Source organism: Ictidomys tridecemlineatus, chromosome 5, assembly GCF_052094955.1.
Source record: "Ictidomys tridecemlineatus isolate mIctTri1 chromosome 5, mIctTri1.hap1, whole genome shotgun sequence".
Classification (NCBI taxonomy): Eukaryota; Metazoa; Chordata; class Mammalia; order Rodentia; family Sciuridae; genus Ictidomys; species Ictidomys tridecemlineatus.
In genome coordinates, this window is record NC_135481.1 from 163,221,395 (window position 1) to 163,244,939 (window position 23,545).

A 23,545-nucleotide genomic window follows, 5' to 3' on the forward strand; every position below is an offset into this window, starting at 1 on the left:
CTTTTACATCTTCACATTAACAGAAGTTATTTCTTTTATCAATCCTAGAAGAAGAAGATGCTAAAAATGCTATCAGAACAGCTTAAATTTATATCTAAGTTCTTATTTCAACATTTGAATTTTATTTAATTGTTTTTCTTTGTAGCAGTCTTCATTTGGTGTAAGAATAGGAGAAAAACTTTTCTATTCTTAGAATCCTTTGGAATTTTTAATTAAAAATCAAAACTTGAAGAGATAGAGGTACAAAATATCCTTGTTGGCTCTCTTTTCTTTTTTTGATGCTGTAAACTTCATGCCTACCTTTATATATTAGAAAACAGTTACTGGGATTAACTGGTTTGTCATTGGAAACATCTGGATATGTTCTGAGTGTCTACTTGGTTTTTTGTTCCAGTCTGTTAGGGGTCTTATAAACAAGTAGATCTTAAAACTTTAATATGTGTGGGCTGTGGCTGTGGCTGTGACTGTGGCTCAGTAGTAGTGCACTTGCTTGAAATGTGTGAGGCACTGGGGTCTATTCTAACCACCCCATATAAATAAATAAAATAAAGGTCTATCAACAACTAAAAAAATATTAAAAATACTTCAATATATGTTACTCTGAATTTTTAGTGTTGAAATGATTAGAAGAATAGAAATAAAATATAGAAAATGAGGAATTAATAAGCAGGTACAAGTTCAAGGAATCCATTATTAGCTGACTGAGATCTTTAATAAATTGGTTATGGAAGAAGAAATGATTAATTATTATGCTTACTGCTTGCTATTGCTATTTGCTTAGCCAAATTTCTTGGGGAATGGGACAATTATCTTGCATGCTGTTTGAAATTTTGAAAATGATTTTTCAAATTTTTCACAGTAATCTAGTAGTAACATATTCGTCACTTTGTTAGGTTAAAACTTGCAAAAGTAGTTTTGGGACAATAGCACTGTACTCACCACAGAAAAAATGATTCTGTGGGTTCTGTATTTTTGTTGCATCAAGACTTACAAATATAAGCTTATCTCATTGTGTTTTGGCATCACAAGATGTCTCTCCTTATTTGGGGTGTGTCTTGGTATTCTACTAGGCAAGAATACCAAATTTGAAGATTTTCTTAATCTTCGACTCTTAACCTGATTAAATAGATCTTGTGAAGTAAACTCAGAACCATGGTGATCCAAGATAAATCTTCATATTTTTTACTGGGAAGTCAACTATTTTAAATTTTATTGTGTTGATTTTTTTCTGTTTTTTACTTGTTAATTATTGCAAATGAGCAAAAGTTTAAAAGAAATTTGAACATATAGCCATATTATTATTTTGAACTATATCAAGAACTAGATTAACATGCAAGACTTTTATCAGTTAGCACACAGTATTGTATTACTTTATAATATGTAGACGATGACACTATGAGTTTTTAAAAGAATATATTTTTCTGTTGTTAGCTTTTTAGTTGGAGAAGGAGCCTACAGATGGGCAGTAGATCATGGAATACCCTCTTGCCCTCCTAACATCATGACCACAAGTGAGTAAAAACTTCAAGATTTAAGCTATATGAGCATACCTTCCTGAAAGTGTTACATTACTTCTGTTATGACCCATGTAGTACAAATATTTAAGGAAGCATACTAACATGTTGAAATATTTATAATTAAAAGATACGTGAAAAGTTATTTTAAGCTATCTTTGTATTCTTGAAGTCTCCCTGTTGCTTTCTCATGATTTTAATAAAACCATAGCACCACCTAAGAGAGAAAAGAGAGAGAGAGATAGAAAGAGAGAGAGAGAGAGAGATATGTGTGCACACACACAGGCAGAGACAGAGACACAGACAGAATGAGGCGGAAGAAAACATAGGTTAAATTTAACTGTCTTTAAGCTGAGGGAGGATTTTTAAAGTACAAATATAAGAAAAGAAAAACAAAGCTTTGACACATTAAGAATTAAAACTGAAAAATACTTGTCAAAAATATGACAAAGGGATATATATCTTTATGAAGAAGTTTACCAGATTCAAAACTACAGAAATACAAGTTAATAGCCCAATAGAAAAATGTTCAAAAGTCACAGGTATTTAATATAGCATAACCAATAGAGAAATTCAAATGAAAATGAGTACATGGTAAATTTGTTCTCTTTTAATTTTTGAAAGGGTTAAAAATATATTATTCCTAGTAAGTGTGTAGTGCAATGAACATAATACATTGTAGGTACCAATAAATGTAACTTGGCAGAGACTGCTAAGTAGAACTGTCTAATGTGGTGGTACACACCTGTAATCCCAGCTGAGGCAGGAGGATAGCTAGTTGGAGGCCAGTCATAGCAACTCAGATAGACCCTGTCTCAAAATTTAAAAAAGGCCTGGGGTTGTAGCTCAGTGATAGAGTACTTGCTTAGCATGCATGAGGGTTCAATCTCTAGTACTTAAAAAAATTGCATATATAAAAACTTAAGAGTAAATAATAAAAAATAAATAAATAAAAAGGGCTGGGGATGTACTCTAGTGGTAAAATGCCTCTGAAAACAATCCCCAGCATTGCAAAGAGGGAAAAAAAAAAACATCTTAAATTAAATACACATTTGCATAAAATATTAAAACATATACTAATGGCTTTTTCAATTAAGTCTTTATTTTTGTTAAAGTATTCTGAAGCTAATTTAAATAACCAGTTGAAAAAATGAACCATTAGCTTGAAGGAAACCAAGCTTTATAAAAAGTACATGATTATATCTCATGGCAAGTCTATAATAAGTTTCAACTCTTACAAGTTGTAATATAGGGAAGTTGGAGGGAAGAAACCTGTGTGTGGCAGTAAAGCAGAATAGGAATTTCCATTTTTCATTTTTTATATTTATTTTTTAGTTGTACACAATACCTTTATTTTGTTTATTTGTTTTTATGTGGTGCTGAAGATTGCACCCAGGGCCTCCCATGTGCTAGGCGAGTGCTCTACCGCTGAGCCACAACCCCAGCCCCTGTTTTTCCCTTCTTTGCAGTAGAATTATGTTACAGTCATATGTCAGGGAAACAAATTAGGTCACTTGCTAGTCTATTGTTTTTTGTGGAGATATGCCACCTGGCATTTTCCAGTCTAGTCTCAACTAGATCTGCTGCAGAGCTCTCATCCCTGGACTTTACCTCACTTTCACCTTGGGATTCCCTTTACCTCTCTCCAGTATCAGATTCTCTATTTCTTGGATCTTATGTGTTTTTCTTTCTTGTTTTACTCTTTATTTGATACATGTGAGACTGGAAAGCATTTTCCCTTAGGTTTTTGAAGAAACTTATTCTCTTATTATCTGGATTCTAGTCTTGCTATTATGCAAGACTCTTAGTTTTTGTGGAAGGAAGCTCTTAATTTCATATTTAGATTATTGTTAATAAAAGCATCTTGAGATTTTTTTTCTTTTCATTCTTAATGTTGAATACTCATTTTGCATTTTCAGTTTGGAAATTTGTGTGCTTCAGTTTTGGGGAAATTAGACAATGTGTAGTAACTTCTTCATATTTTCTCTATTCCTATTACTTTGTTTCTATTTCTGTGAATTAGATATTAACTCATGTGCTTCAGTTCACTGTATCTTCCTGAAAAATTACTTTTTCTCCTTTTAAAAATACCTGTTTACTTTTGCTGTACTTTATGAAGAATTTTTTTTCAATATTCTCTCACAAATCATCTACTTTTGATGAATTTATAATTTTAGTTTTCATAGTTTTAGTTTTTGAAGGACCAACTCTGATTACTACTTTTTTTTCCTTTTTAATACAATCTTGCTTTTGTCTCAATTATTCAGTATTTTTGCTTATCTTTCTTAGGATATTATGGTTTGTTCTTTGTTCTTATCTGATGATTCCCCTTCTGTTTTGTGTTTTTCGTTTGTTTGCTGTGGACCCTATGGCATGTTGGCAAATTCTCTCAGCTATCTTGTACTGGTCCTCTGATTTCATATTTAGGAATGAGCCACTTAAAAGCCACTGTCAAGCAGTAGAGCTCTTGATACCTGCCTCCAGCTTTACCTGATGTGCACTAACTAATTTGGGGCCTATGTGGTTCAGCCTTTCAAAAGAGTAAACCTCGTGTTTTCTACTGCAAGCCTAAGGCAGGGATTCAATCATAAATATTCCTTATTGATAAATTCTTCCCAGTTCTCTTGTTTGTAGTCCCAACTTGACTGTCAGAGCTACCAGATACCTTATATTCTAAGCTCTTCTGATGTTTCTTAGTAAGAAATTAGTTTATTTTGTGATATTGTGCCTTTCAGGTATTAGAGTTCATATTCCTCTCCTCAGTTAGTTACTATTTGTCTACTTGCTTTTTATTTTCCAGGATTTTGTTTTTATTGCCTCCATCATCATCATACTAGTTTGTATTCCTTGTATATTTAATCCTCCCTTTAAATTTTGTTTTGATAGATTTTAATAGGGTGTGGAGATAAACTCAGCTATTTACCATGACAATTTTATTTTACTTTTGTTTACATAAAACGGTATTATAAAATGGCTATTCCTAGATTTTGCAGGATGACAAAAATATTTTGGCTGTACATTAGTCTTTTGTGTTTGTAACAAGAAAAACACAATATGCTGTAGATTTCTTATGACTGTTATAACTAATCAGCAAGAAAATTTCCCTGAATAAATAAGGTACTTAAATATTAAGTGATAAATTCTATTTTTCAAAATAGAATAGTATTTACCTATGGTGGATGAATTTAAAAGGAATGATTATAATGATTATTCACATTAAAAAAAAACCCAGACATTGTTTGACATTACACCACTGTCTAGTGCTCAGTAAAAATTAGATTGTGTATTGATGTTGGCTAATGATATGCTGTATACCAGATCACTTTTTTGAGGGGGATTGTAATTTGTAGGTTTTTAATGCTCTTGAGTATTCCAAAAGATTTTGGGATGTTCTTGTAAGTTTTAGCCTAAATAAATTGACCAAACCTAATATTTTCACATTCACTTAAGATTTCATTCCTTCCTTCAGGTTTGAATTTCTAGCTCACTTCATTACCTTCAGGCCTAGATCTTCTTTTAACATTTCTGGTAATGTGGATATGCTGGTGAAGATATCTCTCAGTTTTTATTTTCTGAAAAATATTTATTTTACCTTTTAAAAATAATTTTTCTTGGATATAGACTTCTAGGTTGGTAGATATTTTTCTTTTAGCCTATTTTTTTTCATAAGTTTTTTTTTATTGTGGTAAAATACACATAACTTAAAATTTACCATTTTAGCTATTTTTAAGTGTACAATTCAGTTGTGCTAAGTATATTCAGTGTTGTACAACTATCACCACTCTTTATTTCCATTATTTTATAGTTTTTATATTTCTCTTGAAATTCTTCAAGTATTTACCCATTTATAACATATTCATTTGTATTTTAAAATCCTTGGTTTATATCTAAAATCAAGACCATTTTTGGGGTCAATTTTCCCCCTCTTGTATCTAAATCGTGTCTTCCTGTTTTAATGCATGTCTAATGCATGTTTTTGTCTAATGTATTTTTTAATTTTTAAATTTTTTATTATTTATTTTTAAATTCTTTGGTCTAATATATTTTTAAAATGTTGCAAACCAGGCACTGTAGATGGTATATTTTAAAGACTATGGATTTGTTATCTTCCTTTGAAAAATGTTGAGTTTTGTTTTGGCATGTAATTAAATTATTTGCAGATCATTTTGATTTTTGTCACAGCTTGGTTTTAGACTTTCTTAAAGGGGTCTATGTTAATTTAGCTTTTGGTTATAGGCTTATGGTCTTTACCACTAAGATAGGACTTTTCTGTGGTTTCACTGGACACCTTAAACTTTGACTTTCCCACAGTGGAAATTTATCAAAATGCCCATAAGTTTTTCAGCTGGTATTTTTCTCACTAGGCTTTATGGGTCTTGCATCCTACATGAACAGGACTTACTCAGTGATTTGGGGGATTTTCCTAGAGTTGGTATCTTACTTCTGTTGCAGGTGCCTATGGGAAAAGCTGCATGAAAGTGGGTCTTACCCAGTGGTTGAATCCTCTCATAATTCTACCAACTTTTGGTCATTCTCCTTCATGAAGTTTTTATTTTCTTTTAAAAGTTTTGTCTAAAGTTTGTAATTATTAGGTTGGTCTGGTATAATCTACTGCTTCATTACCAGGAGCTGAAACCTGTCCTTTATAAATAAATGCATGCTATTAGCAAATATCATACAAATAATAATAGAGTAATAACAAATGATATGCATTAGCAAATAAATTTATATTGCAGAAGTAGATTATTTAAACATATATTGCTTTATTATTACTACTATCATTATATCGTTATTAATGAATTATTTATTTTTTGGCAGTACTGCGATTAAACCCAGGGCCTTGCAAATGCTAGGCAAGTACTCTACCACTGAGCGATATCCCTAGCTTTTTAAGTTTTATTTTGAGACAGGGTATTACTAAGTTTCTCAGGCTGGCCTCAAGCTTGCAATCCTCTTGTTTCAACCTCCTGACTAGCTGAAATGATAAGCATTTGCCACCATTCATTGCTAAACAATTTTTTTGATGGACACATATTTTTACATATTTATGAGGTACAATGTGATGTTTTGACTCATGTATACATTAGATAGTGACAAAGTGAGATAATTAGCATATTTATTAACTTAAACTTTTATTATTTTTTTATGGTGAGTGTATTCAAATTCTTTTATTCTAACTAATTTGGGATGTATAATGCATTATGTTAATACTATTCACCCTGCTGTGCCATATAACATCAGAACTTACTCCTTCTATCAAGTAATATCATTGTACCTGATAATTTTTCCCTCCTCTTCTCCCCATTCTCCCCAATCTTTGGTAACCACTCTTCTACTCTTATCCTCTGTGAGATCCAGTTTTTTTTCTTTCTTTTATTGTAAGATTTCATTTATGAGTAAGATCATGCAGTGTTTATCTTTCTATTTCTGACTTATTTCACTTAATGTAATGTTCTCCAGTCTATCATTTTGTTGCAAATGTCAGGATTTTCATATTTTTTATGACTCAATAATATTCCATTGAATAGACACAGGCAGGCAGGCAGACACACACACACACACACACACACACACACACACACCATATTTTCTTTATCCATTTGCATGTTGATGGACATTGAGGTTGATTCCTTATCCTAACTATTATGAATAGTGAAGGTATCTTTTTGATATGTTACTTTCATACCCAGTAGTGGGATTACTAAATCAAATAGTAATGATTTTATTTTTTGAACCTCCATTAATCTTAATAATGACTGTACTAATTTACATTCTCACTACCAATATGTAATAATTTTTTTATCTTCATATACTTCCCAGTATTTATTACTTTTTAATTGTGTGGTATAAGAACATATTATTTTTTTAAAAATTGAAATGTTTCACATAAACCTAACCATGTCCTTTACTTCTGTTCCCAGTGTGCTGTCTCTGGTGACAATTGTTGGTTTGATTAGCTTCTTTGTGTAATACCATATAAGAGTATGTTTAGTAACTTTTTTAGATATATAGTATCATAGAATTCTAAATTTTTTTTTGTCAGTCAACAAAATACGTTGTGGAATTAGTCCATGTTGACACATATAGATTTATTTTTTTGGTACTGTGGATTGAATCCAGGGGCACTTACCCACTGAGCCACACTCCCAGTCTTTTTAATATTATATTTAGAGATAGGATTTTGCTGACTTGCTTAGGGCCTTGCTAAGTTGCTGAGACTGGCTTTGAACTCTCGATCCTCCTGCTTCAGCTTCCTGAGTTGCTGAGATTATAGGTATGTACTACATGCCCAGCTAGATCAATTATTTTTTAAAAACTTATGCTGTTATATATAAATATAAATATATATCTATATCTACCTATCTATCTATATATATATGTGTATATATATACATACCCTTTTTTATTTATTAGTAGGATTCAGGATGTTTGTTTTTGCCATTGGCATTGATAATTCCACAAATATTCTTGTGTACATCACTTTGTACATTTTTTTTTTAAATCAGGGTAGATAGGTAGAAATAGAACTGCCAATTCACAGAAGACATGCACACCATTTTCCTGTCTGTTGCTGGATTCTTTTCAGAGATTACTTTCTGTGTACTTTTAAAAAATTTTTTTCTTAGTTGTCAGTGGACCTTTATTTTATTTATATGCAGTGCTGAGTATCGAACTCAGTGCCTCACACATGCTAGGCAAGCTCTCTACCACTGTGCCACAACCCTAGCCCTCTGTATACTTTTGATAAGACTAGCTTCCCAAAGTCATGCTATTAGTGACCACATACCAATTTAAAGCAAAGGCTTTAGAGGCATACACCTTTGTGTGTATATGGGCAAGTTGCTTCCAAGAAACTTTTATTATGGAGATGTTGTGTTTACTTAAATGTGGATAATATTTTTACCCCAACCTCTGACATATAGAAACACTTGGATGATAACTATTAACATCATTCTTACTGCTATTAAAATGTTGGATGTGAAACTAAGCCTAGTAATGATTTCACTAGATTTTTTATTTCTATCAGAAGGATTATTAAGTTGAAGTTGAAAGGGAAGTACATAATTACATATGTTACATATATATGTATATGTTATATATGTATATATATTACATATATGTTATATATATATTTCTATATATTCATTGATACATATTGTTTTTTTCAAGATTATTATATAAAGGGTATTTTACAGTATGTAACTCTTTGGGATCAGCTTTTTTTCTTTTCTTTTACACAGTGTAATTCTCTGGAGGTTCATCCAGGTGTTTGTGTTTATGGATAGGTTTTTTCTCTGAGTATTCCAAGTATATTCTGGAGTATTCTATAGTATGAGTGTGCCTCTGTTTGTTTAGCCATTTACCTATTGAAAGAAATCTATAAGATTTCATGTACATTTATTCTGTTTCTTTTTAAAAATTGTGAAATATATACCACATAAAACAGCATATTATATTTTTTAATCGTATAGTTCAGTAGCTTCAAATATATGTATTGCTGTGGGACCATCATTACCATTGTATATAGAATTCCTTTTATCTTGCAAATCTGAAACTGTACTAATTTAAGCAATAACTCCATATTCCCCGCCCCCCTGCCCCACCTAGCTCATAGAATAGTCCATTTCTGTCTCTCTGACTTCTACTCTCTGTGTATATGAATTTAAAATGATTTTAGGTACCTCATATTGTATAGTGGAATTATATAGTATTTGGGATTTTTTTTTGGTAAATGGCTTATTTCTAGTAGCATGATATTCTCAAGGTTAGTTTATGTTGTAGCGTGTGTCAGAATTTCTTTATAAGGTCTAATAATATTCCATTGTATGCATCTATACATTTTGTTTTGTTTACCCACTTGTCCATTGATAATTATTTGGTTTACTTCTTTTTGGCTATTAAGCATAATACTGCTGTGAAATTGGCATGTGTACAAATATCTGTTTGAGCCCCTACTTTCATTTAATTTAGATTTCTAGAAGTAGAAATTGGTGGATGATATAGTAATCATATTTTTCATTTTTTAAAGGAGCTGCCTGCCATACTATTTTCTGTGGTGATTGCATCATTTTATATTTCTACCATCACTGCACCAGGATTTCTCCATATCCTTACTAGCATTTTTTTCTTTTCTTTTTAAAGGTAATAGTTATCTTAATGGGTGAAAGGCAATATCTTACTGTGGTTTTAATTTTAATTTTCATGATTGTGATGTTGCACATCTTTTCATGTACTTATTAACCACTTTTATGTGTGCCTTAGAGAATTTCTATTCATGTCCTTAGTCTGTATTTTTTATTGGATTTTGTTGTGGGGATATAGGAGTTCTTCATATGATCTGTGTTTCACCTTATTAAACACATGATTTGTGAATATCTTAACCCATTATGTGGGTTTTGCCTTTTTGTGCCCTTTGATGCACAGAAATTTTACATTTCAAAGCAGTGTGATTTATCTGTTTTTTTTTCTTTTGCTGCCTGCATTTTGGTATTATGTTCAATCTTTTCTGTTACTTTTAAAAAAGTTTTATAATTTTAGTTCTTACTCTTAGGTCTTTTATCCATTTTGATTTTTTTTGCATATAATATCAGGAAATATCAGGAAATGGTTCAACTACATTATTTTTCTTGTGGCTATCAAGTTTTTCAATATAAATTGTTGGAAAGACTGTCTTTTCCCTATTGAATAATGTTGGTGTCCTTATTGAAATTCATTTGAGCATATATGTAGGGTTTATTTCTGAATTCTCTTCTAATTGTCTTCTGCTTATAATCTTATTTTGAGGATCCCTAATGTGTGATGATAAGATTTAAGAATCTCTCTGTTGTTGGCTTTTGGACAATTAAAGATAAATTTAAAAATACTTTTCAAATGAATAATATTTGTGCATTTTTGAGGGGTATAGTATGATGATTTGTTACATATATATAATGTGTAATGACTAAATCAGGGTAATTAGTATTTTCATGTGAAGAATTTATCATTTCTGTATGTTGGGGACGTTTTGGACTCTTCTAGTTGTTACCCTGTTGTGCTGTAAAATACTAGAACAAATTCCTCCTATCTGACTATATTTTGGTACTCATTATTTAACCTCTATTCCTCCTCTATTCTTCATTCTAGCGACTACTCTTCTACTTTACTCTTCTCTGAGATCAACTTTTTAAATTTCTACATGTGTAAGAATTTCTGTGGTGATTTGCAATATTTGTCTTTCTGTGTCTGGTTTATTTCATCTAACATGATGGCTTCCAATTCCATCCATGTTCCTGCAAATGATAGGATCTTATTATTTTTTTTATGACTGAATAATATTTTATATATACATCATGTTTTCTTTATCCATCTATCCATTGCTTTGTATTTTGGTTAATTCTATATCTTGGCTAATGTGAATAGTGCCACAAAAAACATGAGGATACAGGATTTCTTTGATATAATGGTTTTGTTTCCTTTGGATATATATCCTCTATTGGGATTGCTGATTATATGGTAGTCACATTTTTAGTTTTTTGGCGACCTCTGTACTGTTTTACATAGTGACTATATTAACTTACATTCCTACCAATAGTGTATAATATTTCTCCATCTTCTACATATTTATCAGCATGTTTTTTGTCTTTTTGATAATAGCCATTTTAATTGGGGTGAGATAATATCTCATTGTGGTTTTGTTTTGTGTTTTTCTGATGATTATTGATGTTATGCGTTTTTGTCATTTTTTTTGTTAATTTTAGTCTTATTCTGTTATAGCCAAAGAAAATATATGAGGTAATTTTAGTTTTTAAAATTTTTTTGAGACTTATTTTGTGTCCTAACATATGGCCTAGACTAGAAGATTTCCATGTGCTGATGAGATTATGTGTATTCTTTCCTGTTAAATGAAAGGTTCTGTAGATGTCTATTAGGTCCATTTGGTCTACAGGGTAGATTAACTCCAATAATTTTTAGTTGATTTCCTGTCTGGGTGATCTATCATTCAAAATGGGGTACTGAAGTCCCTAACTATTATTGTATTGGAATCTATTTCTTCCTTTAGATAATATTTGCTGTATATATTTGGGTACTCAGTATTAGATGTATATATATTTACAATTGTTATATCCTCTTGCTTAATTGATTCAGTTTTTATAGTATAATGTTATACTCCTTTATCTCTTTTTCAGCCTTTTTTTGTTTTTTCTTTTACAAAATTTGACTTAAAATCAATTTCTTTCCCAAGGATAGCTTTTCCTGCTCACTTTTGTTTTCCATTTTTGTGGGATGCATTTTTAGTTTTCTTCACTTTGATTCTGAGTGTGTTATTACTGGTGAAGTGAGTTTCTAGTAGTCAGCCTGTCATTGGGTCTTGTATTTTTCTTCATTTGGCCAATGTATACATTTTGATTAGAAAATTTAATCCATTTGCATTAAAGGTTATTATTGATAAGTAAAAACTTATTCCTGTAATTTTTTGGTCTCCTGATTATTTTGTATATTGTTCCCTTCTTCCTCTTTTATTGTGTATCCTTATGGTGTGGTGGTTTTCTGTGGTGATAAGTTTTGTGTGTGTGTGTGTGTGTGTCTGTTTTGCTAATGAGTTTTAGTCTTTTATATGTTTTTATGATGGTAATTATCATCCTTTTGCTCTTATATGTATTACTCCCTTAAATCTTTCTTGGAAGACTGGTCTTGTAGTGATAATTCCCTTAGATTTTGCTCACTTGGTAAAGAAGCTCTCCTTCATTTCAGAAAGATGGGTTTTTTTGAGTATAGTATTCTTGGTTGGTAGCTTTTTTTCTTTAGGACTAACCATATCGTTCCATTTTCATCTGTCCTGTAGTGTTCTGAGAAAACTCTTGTTAGTCTAATGAGGATTCCCTTATTTGTGACTTGATGTTCTGCTCTTGCTATTTTTGTCTTTGACTTATTTTATGGCAGTTTAACTACAATAGCACTGTCCCACTGATATATAGCCCCAAGCTTTATTTTTATTTTTTTGCAGTGCTGTGGATTGAACCAAGGGCCTTGTGCATGGTAGGCAAGTGCTTTACCACTAAACTACATCTTCAGCCCATGTATATATTTCTTTTTTTAAATACAACTGAGTTATTTCAAAAGACCCATCTTTAATTCAGAAATTATTATTTTTAGTTGGTCTCGTCTTTTGTTGAGTGTGTGTGTGTGTGTGTGTGTGTGTGTGTGTGTGTGTGGTGGGAGGGCTTGGGATTGAGCCCATAGCCTCTTGTTTTTTCATGATTCTTACTCTACCACTGAGGGATCTATCTCTGTTGTTGAAACTTTCAATTGCATTTTTATTTCATTGATTAAATTCTTCAGCTCCAAGATTTCCATTTTTTAGAAAAATGAGTTCTTCTTTGTTAAATTTCTCATTCAGTCCATGAATTATTTTCCTTATTGTGTTGACTTGTCTACTTATATTCTCTTTTACTTAGGGTCATTATTTTAGATTCCTTTTCACGGCATTTAAGAAATTTCCTATATATTAGAGTTCATTTCTGGAAAGTTGTGTTCCTTTGGTAATGTCATGCTTCCTTGTTTTTTTTTTTTGATTCTTGTGTCCCTACATTGATGTCTGCACATCTGGTTTAACTGGCGCCTCTTCCAGTTTTCTGGAGTGGTTTTCATTGCAAAAGACCTTTTTGTTTAGATGCATTGTTGTTTGTCACTTGAGCAGATGCTTTGGCTTTGTTTCTAAGTATACTGAAGCTATAATTAAAGTATAGCTTCAGTATGATTTCTTCAGCTGCATTCAACCTCAGTGGAGTCTGCAAGTGCCTCAATGCTTTATATTACATGTGTTTCTGGAGGTGGTGGTGTAACTCTGCATTGGTCCTGGACCAACAGGAATGCATGACCTCAGATCCTATGGAGGTGAATGTTGATGGCAGTTGCACTAGCCTTGACGCAGAGGTTACCAACTGCAGAGGGGCATGTCCTGAGGCCCTGCAAAGGCAAGAATTGATGGTGGTTTACTCTCCAGCAGTGGCAGCTGTGATCCTGGGGTATAAGCATGACACTGAGGATACTGTCTGTGGAGGGGCACTTTGACAGGTTGATTATAATGTGAATAGGGGTAAGTCTCTCAAATTTTCCTACTTTGATTTCTTTCGAATCTCTTGGATGGTTATATTTTAACTTTCATCAAATTTGGAAAATTTTCAACCTCTATTTCTTCAAATTTACTGTCTTTTCTTTCATTCTCTTCTTTTGGGACTCCACAATATGTATATTTGCAAATCTATGCAAGGGCTTCAGTCAGACCAAAACTTTCTCAGAGATTATTTTTTTTTCTTTCCATGCTCTTTTACTTCCTTCTCTTCCTTTTTCATTTTCTTAACTTTCTCTTCTTCCTCTCCTCATGTTCTGTGATCCAAGACAGTCTTATCTGCAAAGCAGTAGCTAATATGATAGAGGAAGGGATGGACTTTTTTTTAGTTATAGTTCAGTCTTTCTATGAGGGTAAATAGCCCTTCAAATCCCCAGTTTAGTGCTGGGGTTGTGGCTCAGTGGTAGAGTGCTTACCTAGCATGTGTGAGGCACTGGGTTTGATTCTCAGCACTGCATATAAATAAATGAATAAAATAAGGGCCCATCAACATCTAATTTTTTTTTTAAATCCCCAGTTTACTGTGAGGAGTTTCTACTATATTTCCACATTTGTTTAAACAAAAGTTTATTCTTAAATCTGCAAGACTCCAAAGTAATATTTCATTCTACTATAGATGGCAAAAGATGTTGAAGTAGGAAATTCTGATATTTAAATAGAAATGGAATCAGTGAGGGGCCCTTCCCCATGACCTTCACTTTTAGCTCCTTAAGTTTCTTCTGCTCCTCTTTTTGTTTTTCTCATCCATTTCCTTGGACTGCTTTTTGGGCTGTTTCAGGGAGATTTCTTACCACCTTTGTGGCCAGATATGATATCTGCTGCCCCTACCCTAAACCTTGCTACTCAAAATTCTCCACCTTTAATGTGTCCTAGATTTATTCTTTTCCCTAGTATTTAATGAAACATTAGTATGCTAGTGTTGGCAAGTACTCACAGTACAAAAACAACTTTAGCCCTTAGTTTACCATCCAGAATTTAGCTGGATATTTTGTGTAAGGGTTTTAATGCTTCAAAAGTTGGTGTTTTCCATTTGTATCCACAGTTTTTAACATCCAAGGAGACATTTGCTCTGAACAACTTAGTCTACTCTCATAAGAAAACTCCAGTAACCTCTTCAGTGTTATGTTCTTTTAAAAAATATCTATTTATTAGTTGTAGTTGGACATAATACCTTTATTTTATTTATTTATTTATTTATTTTTATGTGGTGCTGATGATTGAACCCAGGGCCTCACACATGCTAGGTGAGTGCTATCACTGAGCAACAACCCCAGCACCAGTGTTATGTTCTTAATTGCATCTTCTCTTATCAACTGGGTCTAATTTGATGTTGAAACCTGCATACCAAATTTAAAATTTTTGATATATATGTTATATAATTTAACAAATGTAATTCACTGTTTTAGTAGAATATAGAATATTATATGATATATTGTTATATAATGCATTAACATATAATGCATTATATAACAAGTATTTTATAGTTACAATTAGAAACCTATTTGCTTCATGGTCATTTGATCATTTTTTGCTCTTTAGGGATATTTTTAATATCCTCCTTTTAGTTTCATGTTCTTTACTTTTTATCTGATTATTTTAGTATCTGAGGTCTTCTTAGATTATACTATACTTTCTAATATTTGTTTGGCTTATATTCATTTATTCTTGGTGGTTTATTTCTCATGTGTTTTGTGAATTTTTCTTTTTAAACTGTGTTAAATGAAACATGGGAATTTTGTGAGATCTTGGTAATTTAAGGCATGTGTGTTTTTTTCAGGGCGTATTTGCACTTATAGGTGGAGGCCTTTTAAAGCACTGCCACACTGAGATCCTTTTCCAGGTCACATAGTATGAATTCTCCTCTAAACATGTCTGAATACTATCCTCACTTAAAAATTTTCTGAGGGAGACTTTTTCTCCCTTACATCTAGAGTCAAGGCTGAGACTTGAAATTTCTTGTATCATAGTATATGATGGCTTTCCTCTTTCCCACTTTTTTAGGTATATCTTTTGGGGTTTCTTTCCTTTCTTGATGGATAAATCTCCAGTATGTTTCCTAATGCTGCATGATCTTCAGGTTTTATCTCTTGTCTTCTATGTACAGATACATACAAAACCAGATTTGAAGATAACATGAATCAATAGATGCTGCTGGGTTGCATCTACCTTCAGGACTCACTTGTCTGTCCAGCCTTGATCTTTTTCTTAAATTTTGACCTATGTTATTTTTCTTATTCTGTTACTATGTAAGGGTACATCAAAAAGACTTTTTAAAAAACCCTTAATTCAACTTTCCTAAGTTTTTTTTTTTGTTGTTGTTGTTGTTTTTCTTCTGGAAATGCTGCTCAGGATATCTCGTTTATTCCATTGCCCTAATAAATCTGAAATGTTATTTTAATGTTTCTTTTATAGGATTCAGTTTGGCTGCATTTAAAAGAAACAAGAGGAAACTAGAACTGGCAGAAAGGGTGGAAACAGATTTCATTCAACTAAAGAAAAGAAGACAATCAAGTGAAAAGGTCAGGAGGTGTTTGAAATTTAATTAATGTATTAATTGCTAACCTGAATTTAGATATGTAAGCTTTAGAACAGTACTGTCCTGTATTACTGTTGCAACATAAGTACTTTTAAGCTTTACCGTAGCTACATTATAAAAGTAAAAAAGAAACAAGTAAAATTAATTTTAATAATATTTTACTTAAATCAGTGAATCTAACATATTAATTTGAATTATAATCAATGGAAAAATTAACAATGAGCTGTTATAACACATTTTATTAGTAATAAGTTTTAAAAACTAGTTTGTCTATATTTTACACATTAAAATTTTGACCCGAGTTTTATTGGAAATATTTGACCTACATTTATATTTTGTAAGTATCAACTGTTGAAAATGTAGATTTACGTATCTAGTTATTCTGGACATACTTAAAATTTTCTGGTAGTTGAACTGAATGTTTTAAAAATTAAATTAATTAAAATTTAATTCAATTAAAAATTTAGTATCTTATTTGCCCTTGTTTGATCTTAACTGATCAATAGCAACATGTTGCTTATGGCTACTGTTTTAGACCTTACAGTTTTAGATAAGTTTTAAGCTGTTATTCATTATTTTTAATTTTTAAAATTTGTTTTACTTAGTTGTACATGACAGCAGAATGCATTTCAATTCATTGTATACAAATGGAGCATAACATTTCATTTATCGGGTTGTACACGATGTAGAGACTCACCATTCATGCAATCATACATGTACCTAGGGTAATGATGTTCATCTCATTCTACCACCTTTCCTACCTCTATAAACCTCCTTACCCTCCCCTTTGTCCAATACAAAGTTCTTCCATTTTTACCATCCTCCCTATCATAGATCAGCATCCACTAATCAGAGAAAACATTCAGCATTTGGTTTTTTGGGATTGACTTACTTCCCTTAGCATGATATTCTCCAACTCCATCCATTTACCTGAAAATGCCATAATTTTATTCTCTTTTAATGCTGAATAATATTTCACTGTGTGCGTGTGTGTGAGATATATATATCTCACAGTTTCTTTATCCATTCATCTATTGATGGGCATCTAGGTTGGTTCCACAGTTTAGCTATTGTGAATTGAGCTGCTATAAACATTGATGTGGCTGTGTCAGTATAATATGCTGATTTTAAGTCCTTTAGGTATAGACTGAGAGGTGGATAGCTGAGTCAAATTGTGGTTCTATTCCAAGTTTTCTGAGGAATCTCCACACTGCTTTCCAAAGTGGTTGAACCAATTAGCAGTCCCACCAGCATGTATGAGTGTACCATTTCCCTTACATCCTCTCCAACACTTATTATTGTTTGTATTCTTGATAACTGCCATTCAAACTGGGGTGGGATGAAATTTTATAGTAGTTTTGATTTGCATTTCTCTAATTATTAAAGATGTTGAACATTTTAAAATATATTTGTTGATCATTTGTATATCTTCTTCTGAGAAGTGTCTGTTCAGTTCCTTAGCCCATTTATTGATTGGGTTGTTTGTTTTTTTTGGTATTAAGTTTTTTGAGTTCTTTACATATCCTGGAGATTAGCGCTCTATCTAATGTGCGTGTGGTAAAAATTTGCTCTCAAAATGTAGGCTATCTCTTCACCTTAGTGATTGTGTCTTTTGTTGAGAAGAAGCTTTTTAGTTTGAATCCATCCCATTTATCGATTCTTGATTTTATTTCTTGTGCTTTAGGAGTCTTGTTAAGGAAGTCAAGGCCTAATCTAACATGATGAAGATTGGAACCTACTTTTTCTTTAATTAGGTGCAGGGTCTCTGATCTAATATATGGTCTATTTTGGAGAAGGATCCATGTGCTGCTGAGAAGAAGGCATATTTGCTTGATGATGGGTGGAATACTCTATATATGTCTGTTAAGTCTAAATCATTGATTGTATTATTGTGTTCTATAGTTTCTTTGGTTGGTTTTTGTTTGGAAGATCTATCCACTGGTGATAGAGTTTTGTTAAAGTCAACCAGTATTATTTTGTTGTTATATTTTTGTTTCTTAAAATTTAGAAGGGTTTGTTTGATATATGTAGATGCTCCATTGTTTGGGGCATAGATGTTGTGATTGTTATGTCTTGTTGATGTATGGTTCCCTTACACAGTATGAAATGTCTTTCTTTATCCTTTCTGACTAACTTTTTGGTTTGAAGTCCACTTTATCTGATATTAGGATGTAATCCCTTGCTTGTTTGCATGGCCCATGTGAGTGATATGTTTTATCCTATCCTTTCATCTTCATTCTGTGGATGTCTTTTCCTAAGAGATGAGTCTCTTTAAGGCAGCATATTGTTGGATCTTTTATTTTTTTTAATGCATTTTGTCAGTCTATGTCTTTTTATTGATGAATTTAGGCTGTTAACATTCAGGGTTATTATTGAGACATGGTTTGTATTCCCAGTCATTTTGGTTTATTTTTGTTTCTTAACTTGATATAGTTTCTCCTTCGATTGGATTGTCTTTTTGTGTAATATCTCCCTTTGCTGATTATCATTGTTTTTTTTTTTTTATTTCCTCCTCATGGAATATTTTGCTGAGAATATTCTTTAGTGCAGGCTTCTCATTGTAAATTTTTTTAACTTTTGCGTATCATGGAAGGTTTTTATTTTTCATCAAATCTCAAGCTTAATTTTGCTGGATATAAGATTCGTGGTTGACATCTATTTTTATTCAGAGCTTGGTGTATATTGTTACAGGGTCTCCTGGCTTTGATGGTCTGGTTTGAGAAATCTGCTGAGATACAAATTGGTTTCCCCTGATATGTAATCTGAAACTTTTCTCTGGCAATTTTTAAAATTCTATTATTCTCTGTGGTAGGCATTTTCATTATAATGTGCCTTGGTGTGGATCTGTTTTAATTCTGTACATTTGGTGTCTTGTAAGTCTCTTGTATTTGATTTTACAATTCATTATTCATGCTTGGGAAATATTCTAATATTATTTCATTGAAGAGATTGTGCATTCCTTTGGTTTGTATCTTTGTGCCTTACTCTATCCCGATAATTCTTAGATTTGGTCTTTTCATGTTGTCCCATATTTGTTGGAGGTTCTATTCATGGTTTCTCACCATCTTCACTGTGGTCAATTTTATTTTCAAGATTATATATTTTGTCTTCATTGCCTAAGGCTCTGTCTTTCAAGTGATCTAGTCTGTTGTTGATGCTTTCTATTGAATTTTTTTATTTGGTTTATTGTTTACTTCATTTCATGAATTTCTGTTTGGTTCTCTCTTTCTTGAAGTTATCTTTTGCCACCTGTATTTCCTCTTGTGTCTCTTTGTTGGAGTGGTTAATTGTTGCCTGTATTTGCTCTCTTAATTAATTCTTTGCTTCACAGATCATTTTAATTATATACATTCTGAACTCCTTCTCTGACATTTCATCTACTGTGCTATTAGTGGAATCTATTATTGCATCAGCTTGGTTTGTTTAGGGCACTTTCTTTCCTTCTTTCTTCATGTTGTCCATCTGTCTTCCTCTCTAGCAGTGTGGATTCTAGGTATGACAGTTTCTACCTTATAATCTGTAGTGTCCCTTGTCTGCAGGGACCTGGATGATAGTTTTGTAGGTCCTGGCAGTTGTCACTAGATGGAAGCCACTGAGGAGAGCCACCCATGCGCTGGTAGATGGGGGGGTCGCTGCACATGTGTATGGGGTAAATCTCTTCCTTCTGTGCTGTGGCATGGGGTCATGGACTGCTCCTTCTCCTTCTGTGCAGCAGGTTGGGGTTGTGGTCTCTAGATAGTGATTCTTAATATGGTTGTTTAGAGGGTTGACCTTAAGTATAAGGAAATGTGTATATATTGGATTAATGTAGGTTATTTTTTAATATTTATTTTTTAGTTTTAGGTGGACACAACATCCTTATTTTATTTTTTTAATGTGGTGCTGAGGATCGAACCCAGTGCTCATCTGGCTCACACATGCCAGGTGAGCGCTCTACCACTTGAACCACATCCCCAGCCCCTCATGTAGGTTGTTTTATATTCTTCAATATCATATCTCTGTTCTTGTTTCTGATACATTCTTTGTATTTCATATAAAAGTGTGCTATTATGAGTTCATGTATGGCATTCTTTAGATGCTTTTAAGAGTAGAAAGAAGTTGAAAATCTTAGCATTTTTTCTCATTCTGTGGCTTGAAGGTTCATTAACACAGATCATGATGGGTGTCTGAGGTTATCTGGCCATTTGCTGTACCTTTGAATCTCATTAATAGAGATTCTGAATCATTCTGTATCAACTAGTTTTTCTATAATGGCTCATATAGTGATTTATGCTATCATAGTTTTATATTATTTATCTGTATATAAATGAATAATAAGTCACTACTCATAGTGATAAGTATTTTCTCAGTATGTTGCCACATTGGACAATTAATCAGTTCAGTCTGTATCTCTTTATTTTTCTGCTATAGAAAAGTAGGAATTTAGGAGGCACATGAACAAATTAGTAAGCAGATCCTGGTGAAAGTGCTTAGTAGTGTGGTTCTATTTCTTGAGTTTCTGCATACTATATGATATCCAGTTGAACAAAATTATGACTTTTTTGCCCTTTTGCATACAGTGATGTGTACATTCCATTGCATACATTTCATGTAACCCTAAAACCTGTGAAGATAGAGAAATTTCCTTTCAGTCCATTTCTAACCTCTATAGGCAGCCGTGCTTCTAATTTTTATCACTAATAGATGTTTTATACTGCTTTGAACTTTATATAAATGGAATCATAGTGATTTACTCTTTTCTGTTTGGCTTCTTTCACAAAATGTTTTTGAGACATTGTATCACTGGTTTATTCTTTTTTATAATGAAGTAATATTTTCTAATGTGAACATACTGTAATTTGTTTATGTATTCTGTTGAAGGCTTGGTTTGTTTCTAGTTTTTCACTATTATGAATAAAGCTGCTAGGAAACTTACAGTTTTGCGTGTGTGTGTGTGTGTGTGTGTGTGTGTGTGTGTGTGTGTGTATGTGTCTATCAGTTGAGGATTTTTTTTTTTTTTTTTTTTTGGTACTGGGGATTGAATTCAGGGGTACTTGACCACTGAGCCACATCTCTAGTTCTATTTTGTATTTTTTATTTAGAGACAGTGTCACACTGAGTTGCTTAGTGCCTTGCTATTGCTGAGTCTAGCTTTGAACTTGTGATCTTCCTGTCTTAGCCTCCTAAGCCACTGGGATTACAGGTGTGCACCACCACATGTAGCTTCAGTTGAAGATTTTTTTAATACTTATTTTTTAGTTTTAGGTGGACCCAATGTCTTTATTTTTTATCTATGTGGTGCTGAGGATCAAACCCAGTGCCTCATGCATGCTAGGTGAGCACTCTATCACTGAGCCACAACCCCAACCCTTCAGTTGAAGATTTTTATGCATAGAAATATCACTATATTTAACCAAATCTCATACAGAATATCTTAAGCTGGTCTTAATTCAAATGGTTCATTTTTTTTTCATTCAGAAATGATACTCTTTTGTATAGTAAGAAAACAATGCTGCACAAGATGGAGAAAGTTCATGCTCCAATGAGATTTTGTTTTATTGGACAGAGACATAAACATAAATTTTATGTTTAGTGGACAGAGACATAAACATAAAAGCACATAATTAAGATTGCTACTATGTTTAGTAACTGTTATGAAGGGAGAAGAAAAAAACCAGAATAAAATCCAAAGTAACTTGGGTTTGAGAAAGTCTGAAGATAGACTTGCTTAGTGTGATCAACAGAATCTCCTTTGAGGGGTTAACATTTGTGGTGACATGTGAAAATTAAAACTGAATTTTACCAGACATGGTGACATGCAGATGTAATCACAGTGACTTAATAGGCTGAGGCAGGAAGATCACATGTTTGAGTCCAGACTCAACAACTTTGAAGCCCTGAGCAACCTAGTGAGATCCTGTCTCAAAATAAAAAATAAGGCTGAGAATATAACTCAGTGGCAGAGTGCCTCTGAGTTCAATCCCCAGTATGTATGTGTGTATGTACATATGTATGTATACATGCATGTATGTATGTATAAGTACGTAACATAACTAACTAACTAACTAACTAACTGACTAACTAAATACTGAGTTCTATGAAACCTCAGTGGAAGAAGGTTACAGGCAGAATTAGATGCATGTATGGAGGCCCGGCTGGGGATTTAGAATATTGAAGAAAAGGAGAGGACGGTTGATATGGCTAAAACATAGGGACAAATGAAAAATGGTATGAGATGAAACCAAAGAGTTATGGGTTAGTTCTTTGAGATCTGGTAGTTCATGAGAAGGAGTTTCAGTCCTATTTAAAGAATAATAGATAGTAATTAAAAAGCTTAAAGCAGATAAGTACTGCTATCTCATTCATGTTTTAGACAGTTCTCTGAGGCTGCTAATGGGAATCTGTCAAAGGGGGAGGCAGAATAGAAATTGGGGGACTAGTTAGGAAGTAATACTTTTTGGAGAAAATGGTAACTTGGACTGTGGATAATAGAGATAGGGATGGAGAGAAGCAAATGGATTCAGGTTATATTTTGAGGGTTTCTAGAAAAACAGAAATTATTAATACTTTAGATAATTTGTAAGAATGAGAAAAAGATTTTAGCTCAAGTAAGTTGGACATTACCATTTAGTAATGTAAGGAGGGCTGGAAAGTATGGCATATTGATAGAAATGGGAAGTAGAAATAAAAAAACTCAACTCATTTCCATTTAATGGACTCAGGTTTACAATTGCTTTCCATTTTCACATAAATCATATTACCTACTGCCAACAACACCTTAAATACCCAAAGCCAATAAATTACCTTTTATTGTGCTGTGCTCTTTTGTTCCTTTCAGATGAATTAAATGCCATTGTGCTTGTTGCTTTTTATTAATGTAATTATATAATACTTTAGGTCTTGTGTAAACTGTTAATAGTGAATTTAAAAACAGAGTTGTCTATCTGAAAACTAAGATTTATCTGAACATTAAAAAAGTAATCTGTTTGAAAAATAACTTGAAAAAGTGAAGTTGGAATTTTAAAAATTACTATAGAATTAAGTATGGGCAAGCCAGCTATAAAAGACTAAATCCTAAAAATCTGGATGCACACTGCATTTAGAGTACTTTATTAGTGTCTTTATCTTATTCTGTTTTAGGTAGTATGAAATTTGAAGTCATAGGATGATTCTCAACAGTTATTTCTACCTTTTTTCTCCCTTATCAACCCATTCCATATCAGCCTACAGTCCATTATGTTATAGTTCATGCAAGAAAGATGATGTGGAACAATATCTGGAGGACCACATTCAAAGAAAAGGCTTGGTCCTATTAAAAAAGATTCACTCATAAATGGTCTTGTATGTTTTAAACAATAAGAAAATGTTCAAGGTATTTTATTAGTTTAGCTATCCATCAGTGTGACA

At 32.5% G+C, this 23,545-nt stretch overlaps 1 protein-coding gene across 31 annotated transcripts in view; it reads left to right on the forward strand.

Moving 5' to 3' along the window:
• Window positions 1–23,545, forward strand: part of Tasp1 (taspase 1) — a 288,360-nt gene that overhangs the window by 55,714 nt on the left and 209,101 nt on the right. For 29 of the 31 annotated variants that reach the window (XR_005728944.2, XR_005728942.2, XR_013439542.1 and 26 more), the window contains 2 exons: window positions 1,432–1,511; window positions 16,036–16,142. Coding sequence is in view for 23 of the 31 variants with exons in the window: in XM_005320468.5 (XP_005320525.1) it covers window positions 1,432–1,511; window positions 16,036–16,142 (187 nt within the window). In the remaining 8 variants the exon portion in view is untranslated. Of the gene's footprint in view, window positions 1–1,431; window positions 1,512–9,543; window positions 9,647–16,035; window positions 16,143–23,545 lie in introns of those variants that run through there. The other 2 variants (XM_078051406.1, XM_078051407.1) reach the window with 2 other exon arrangements.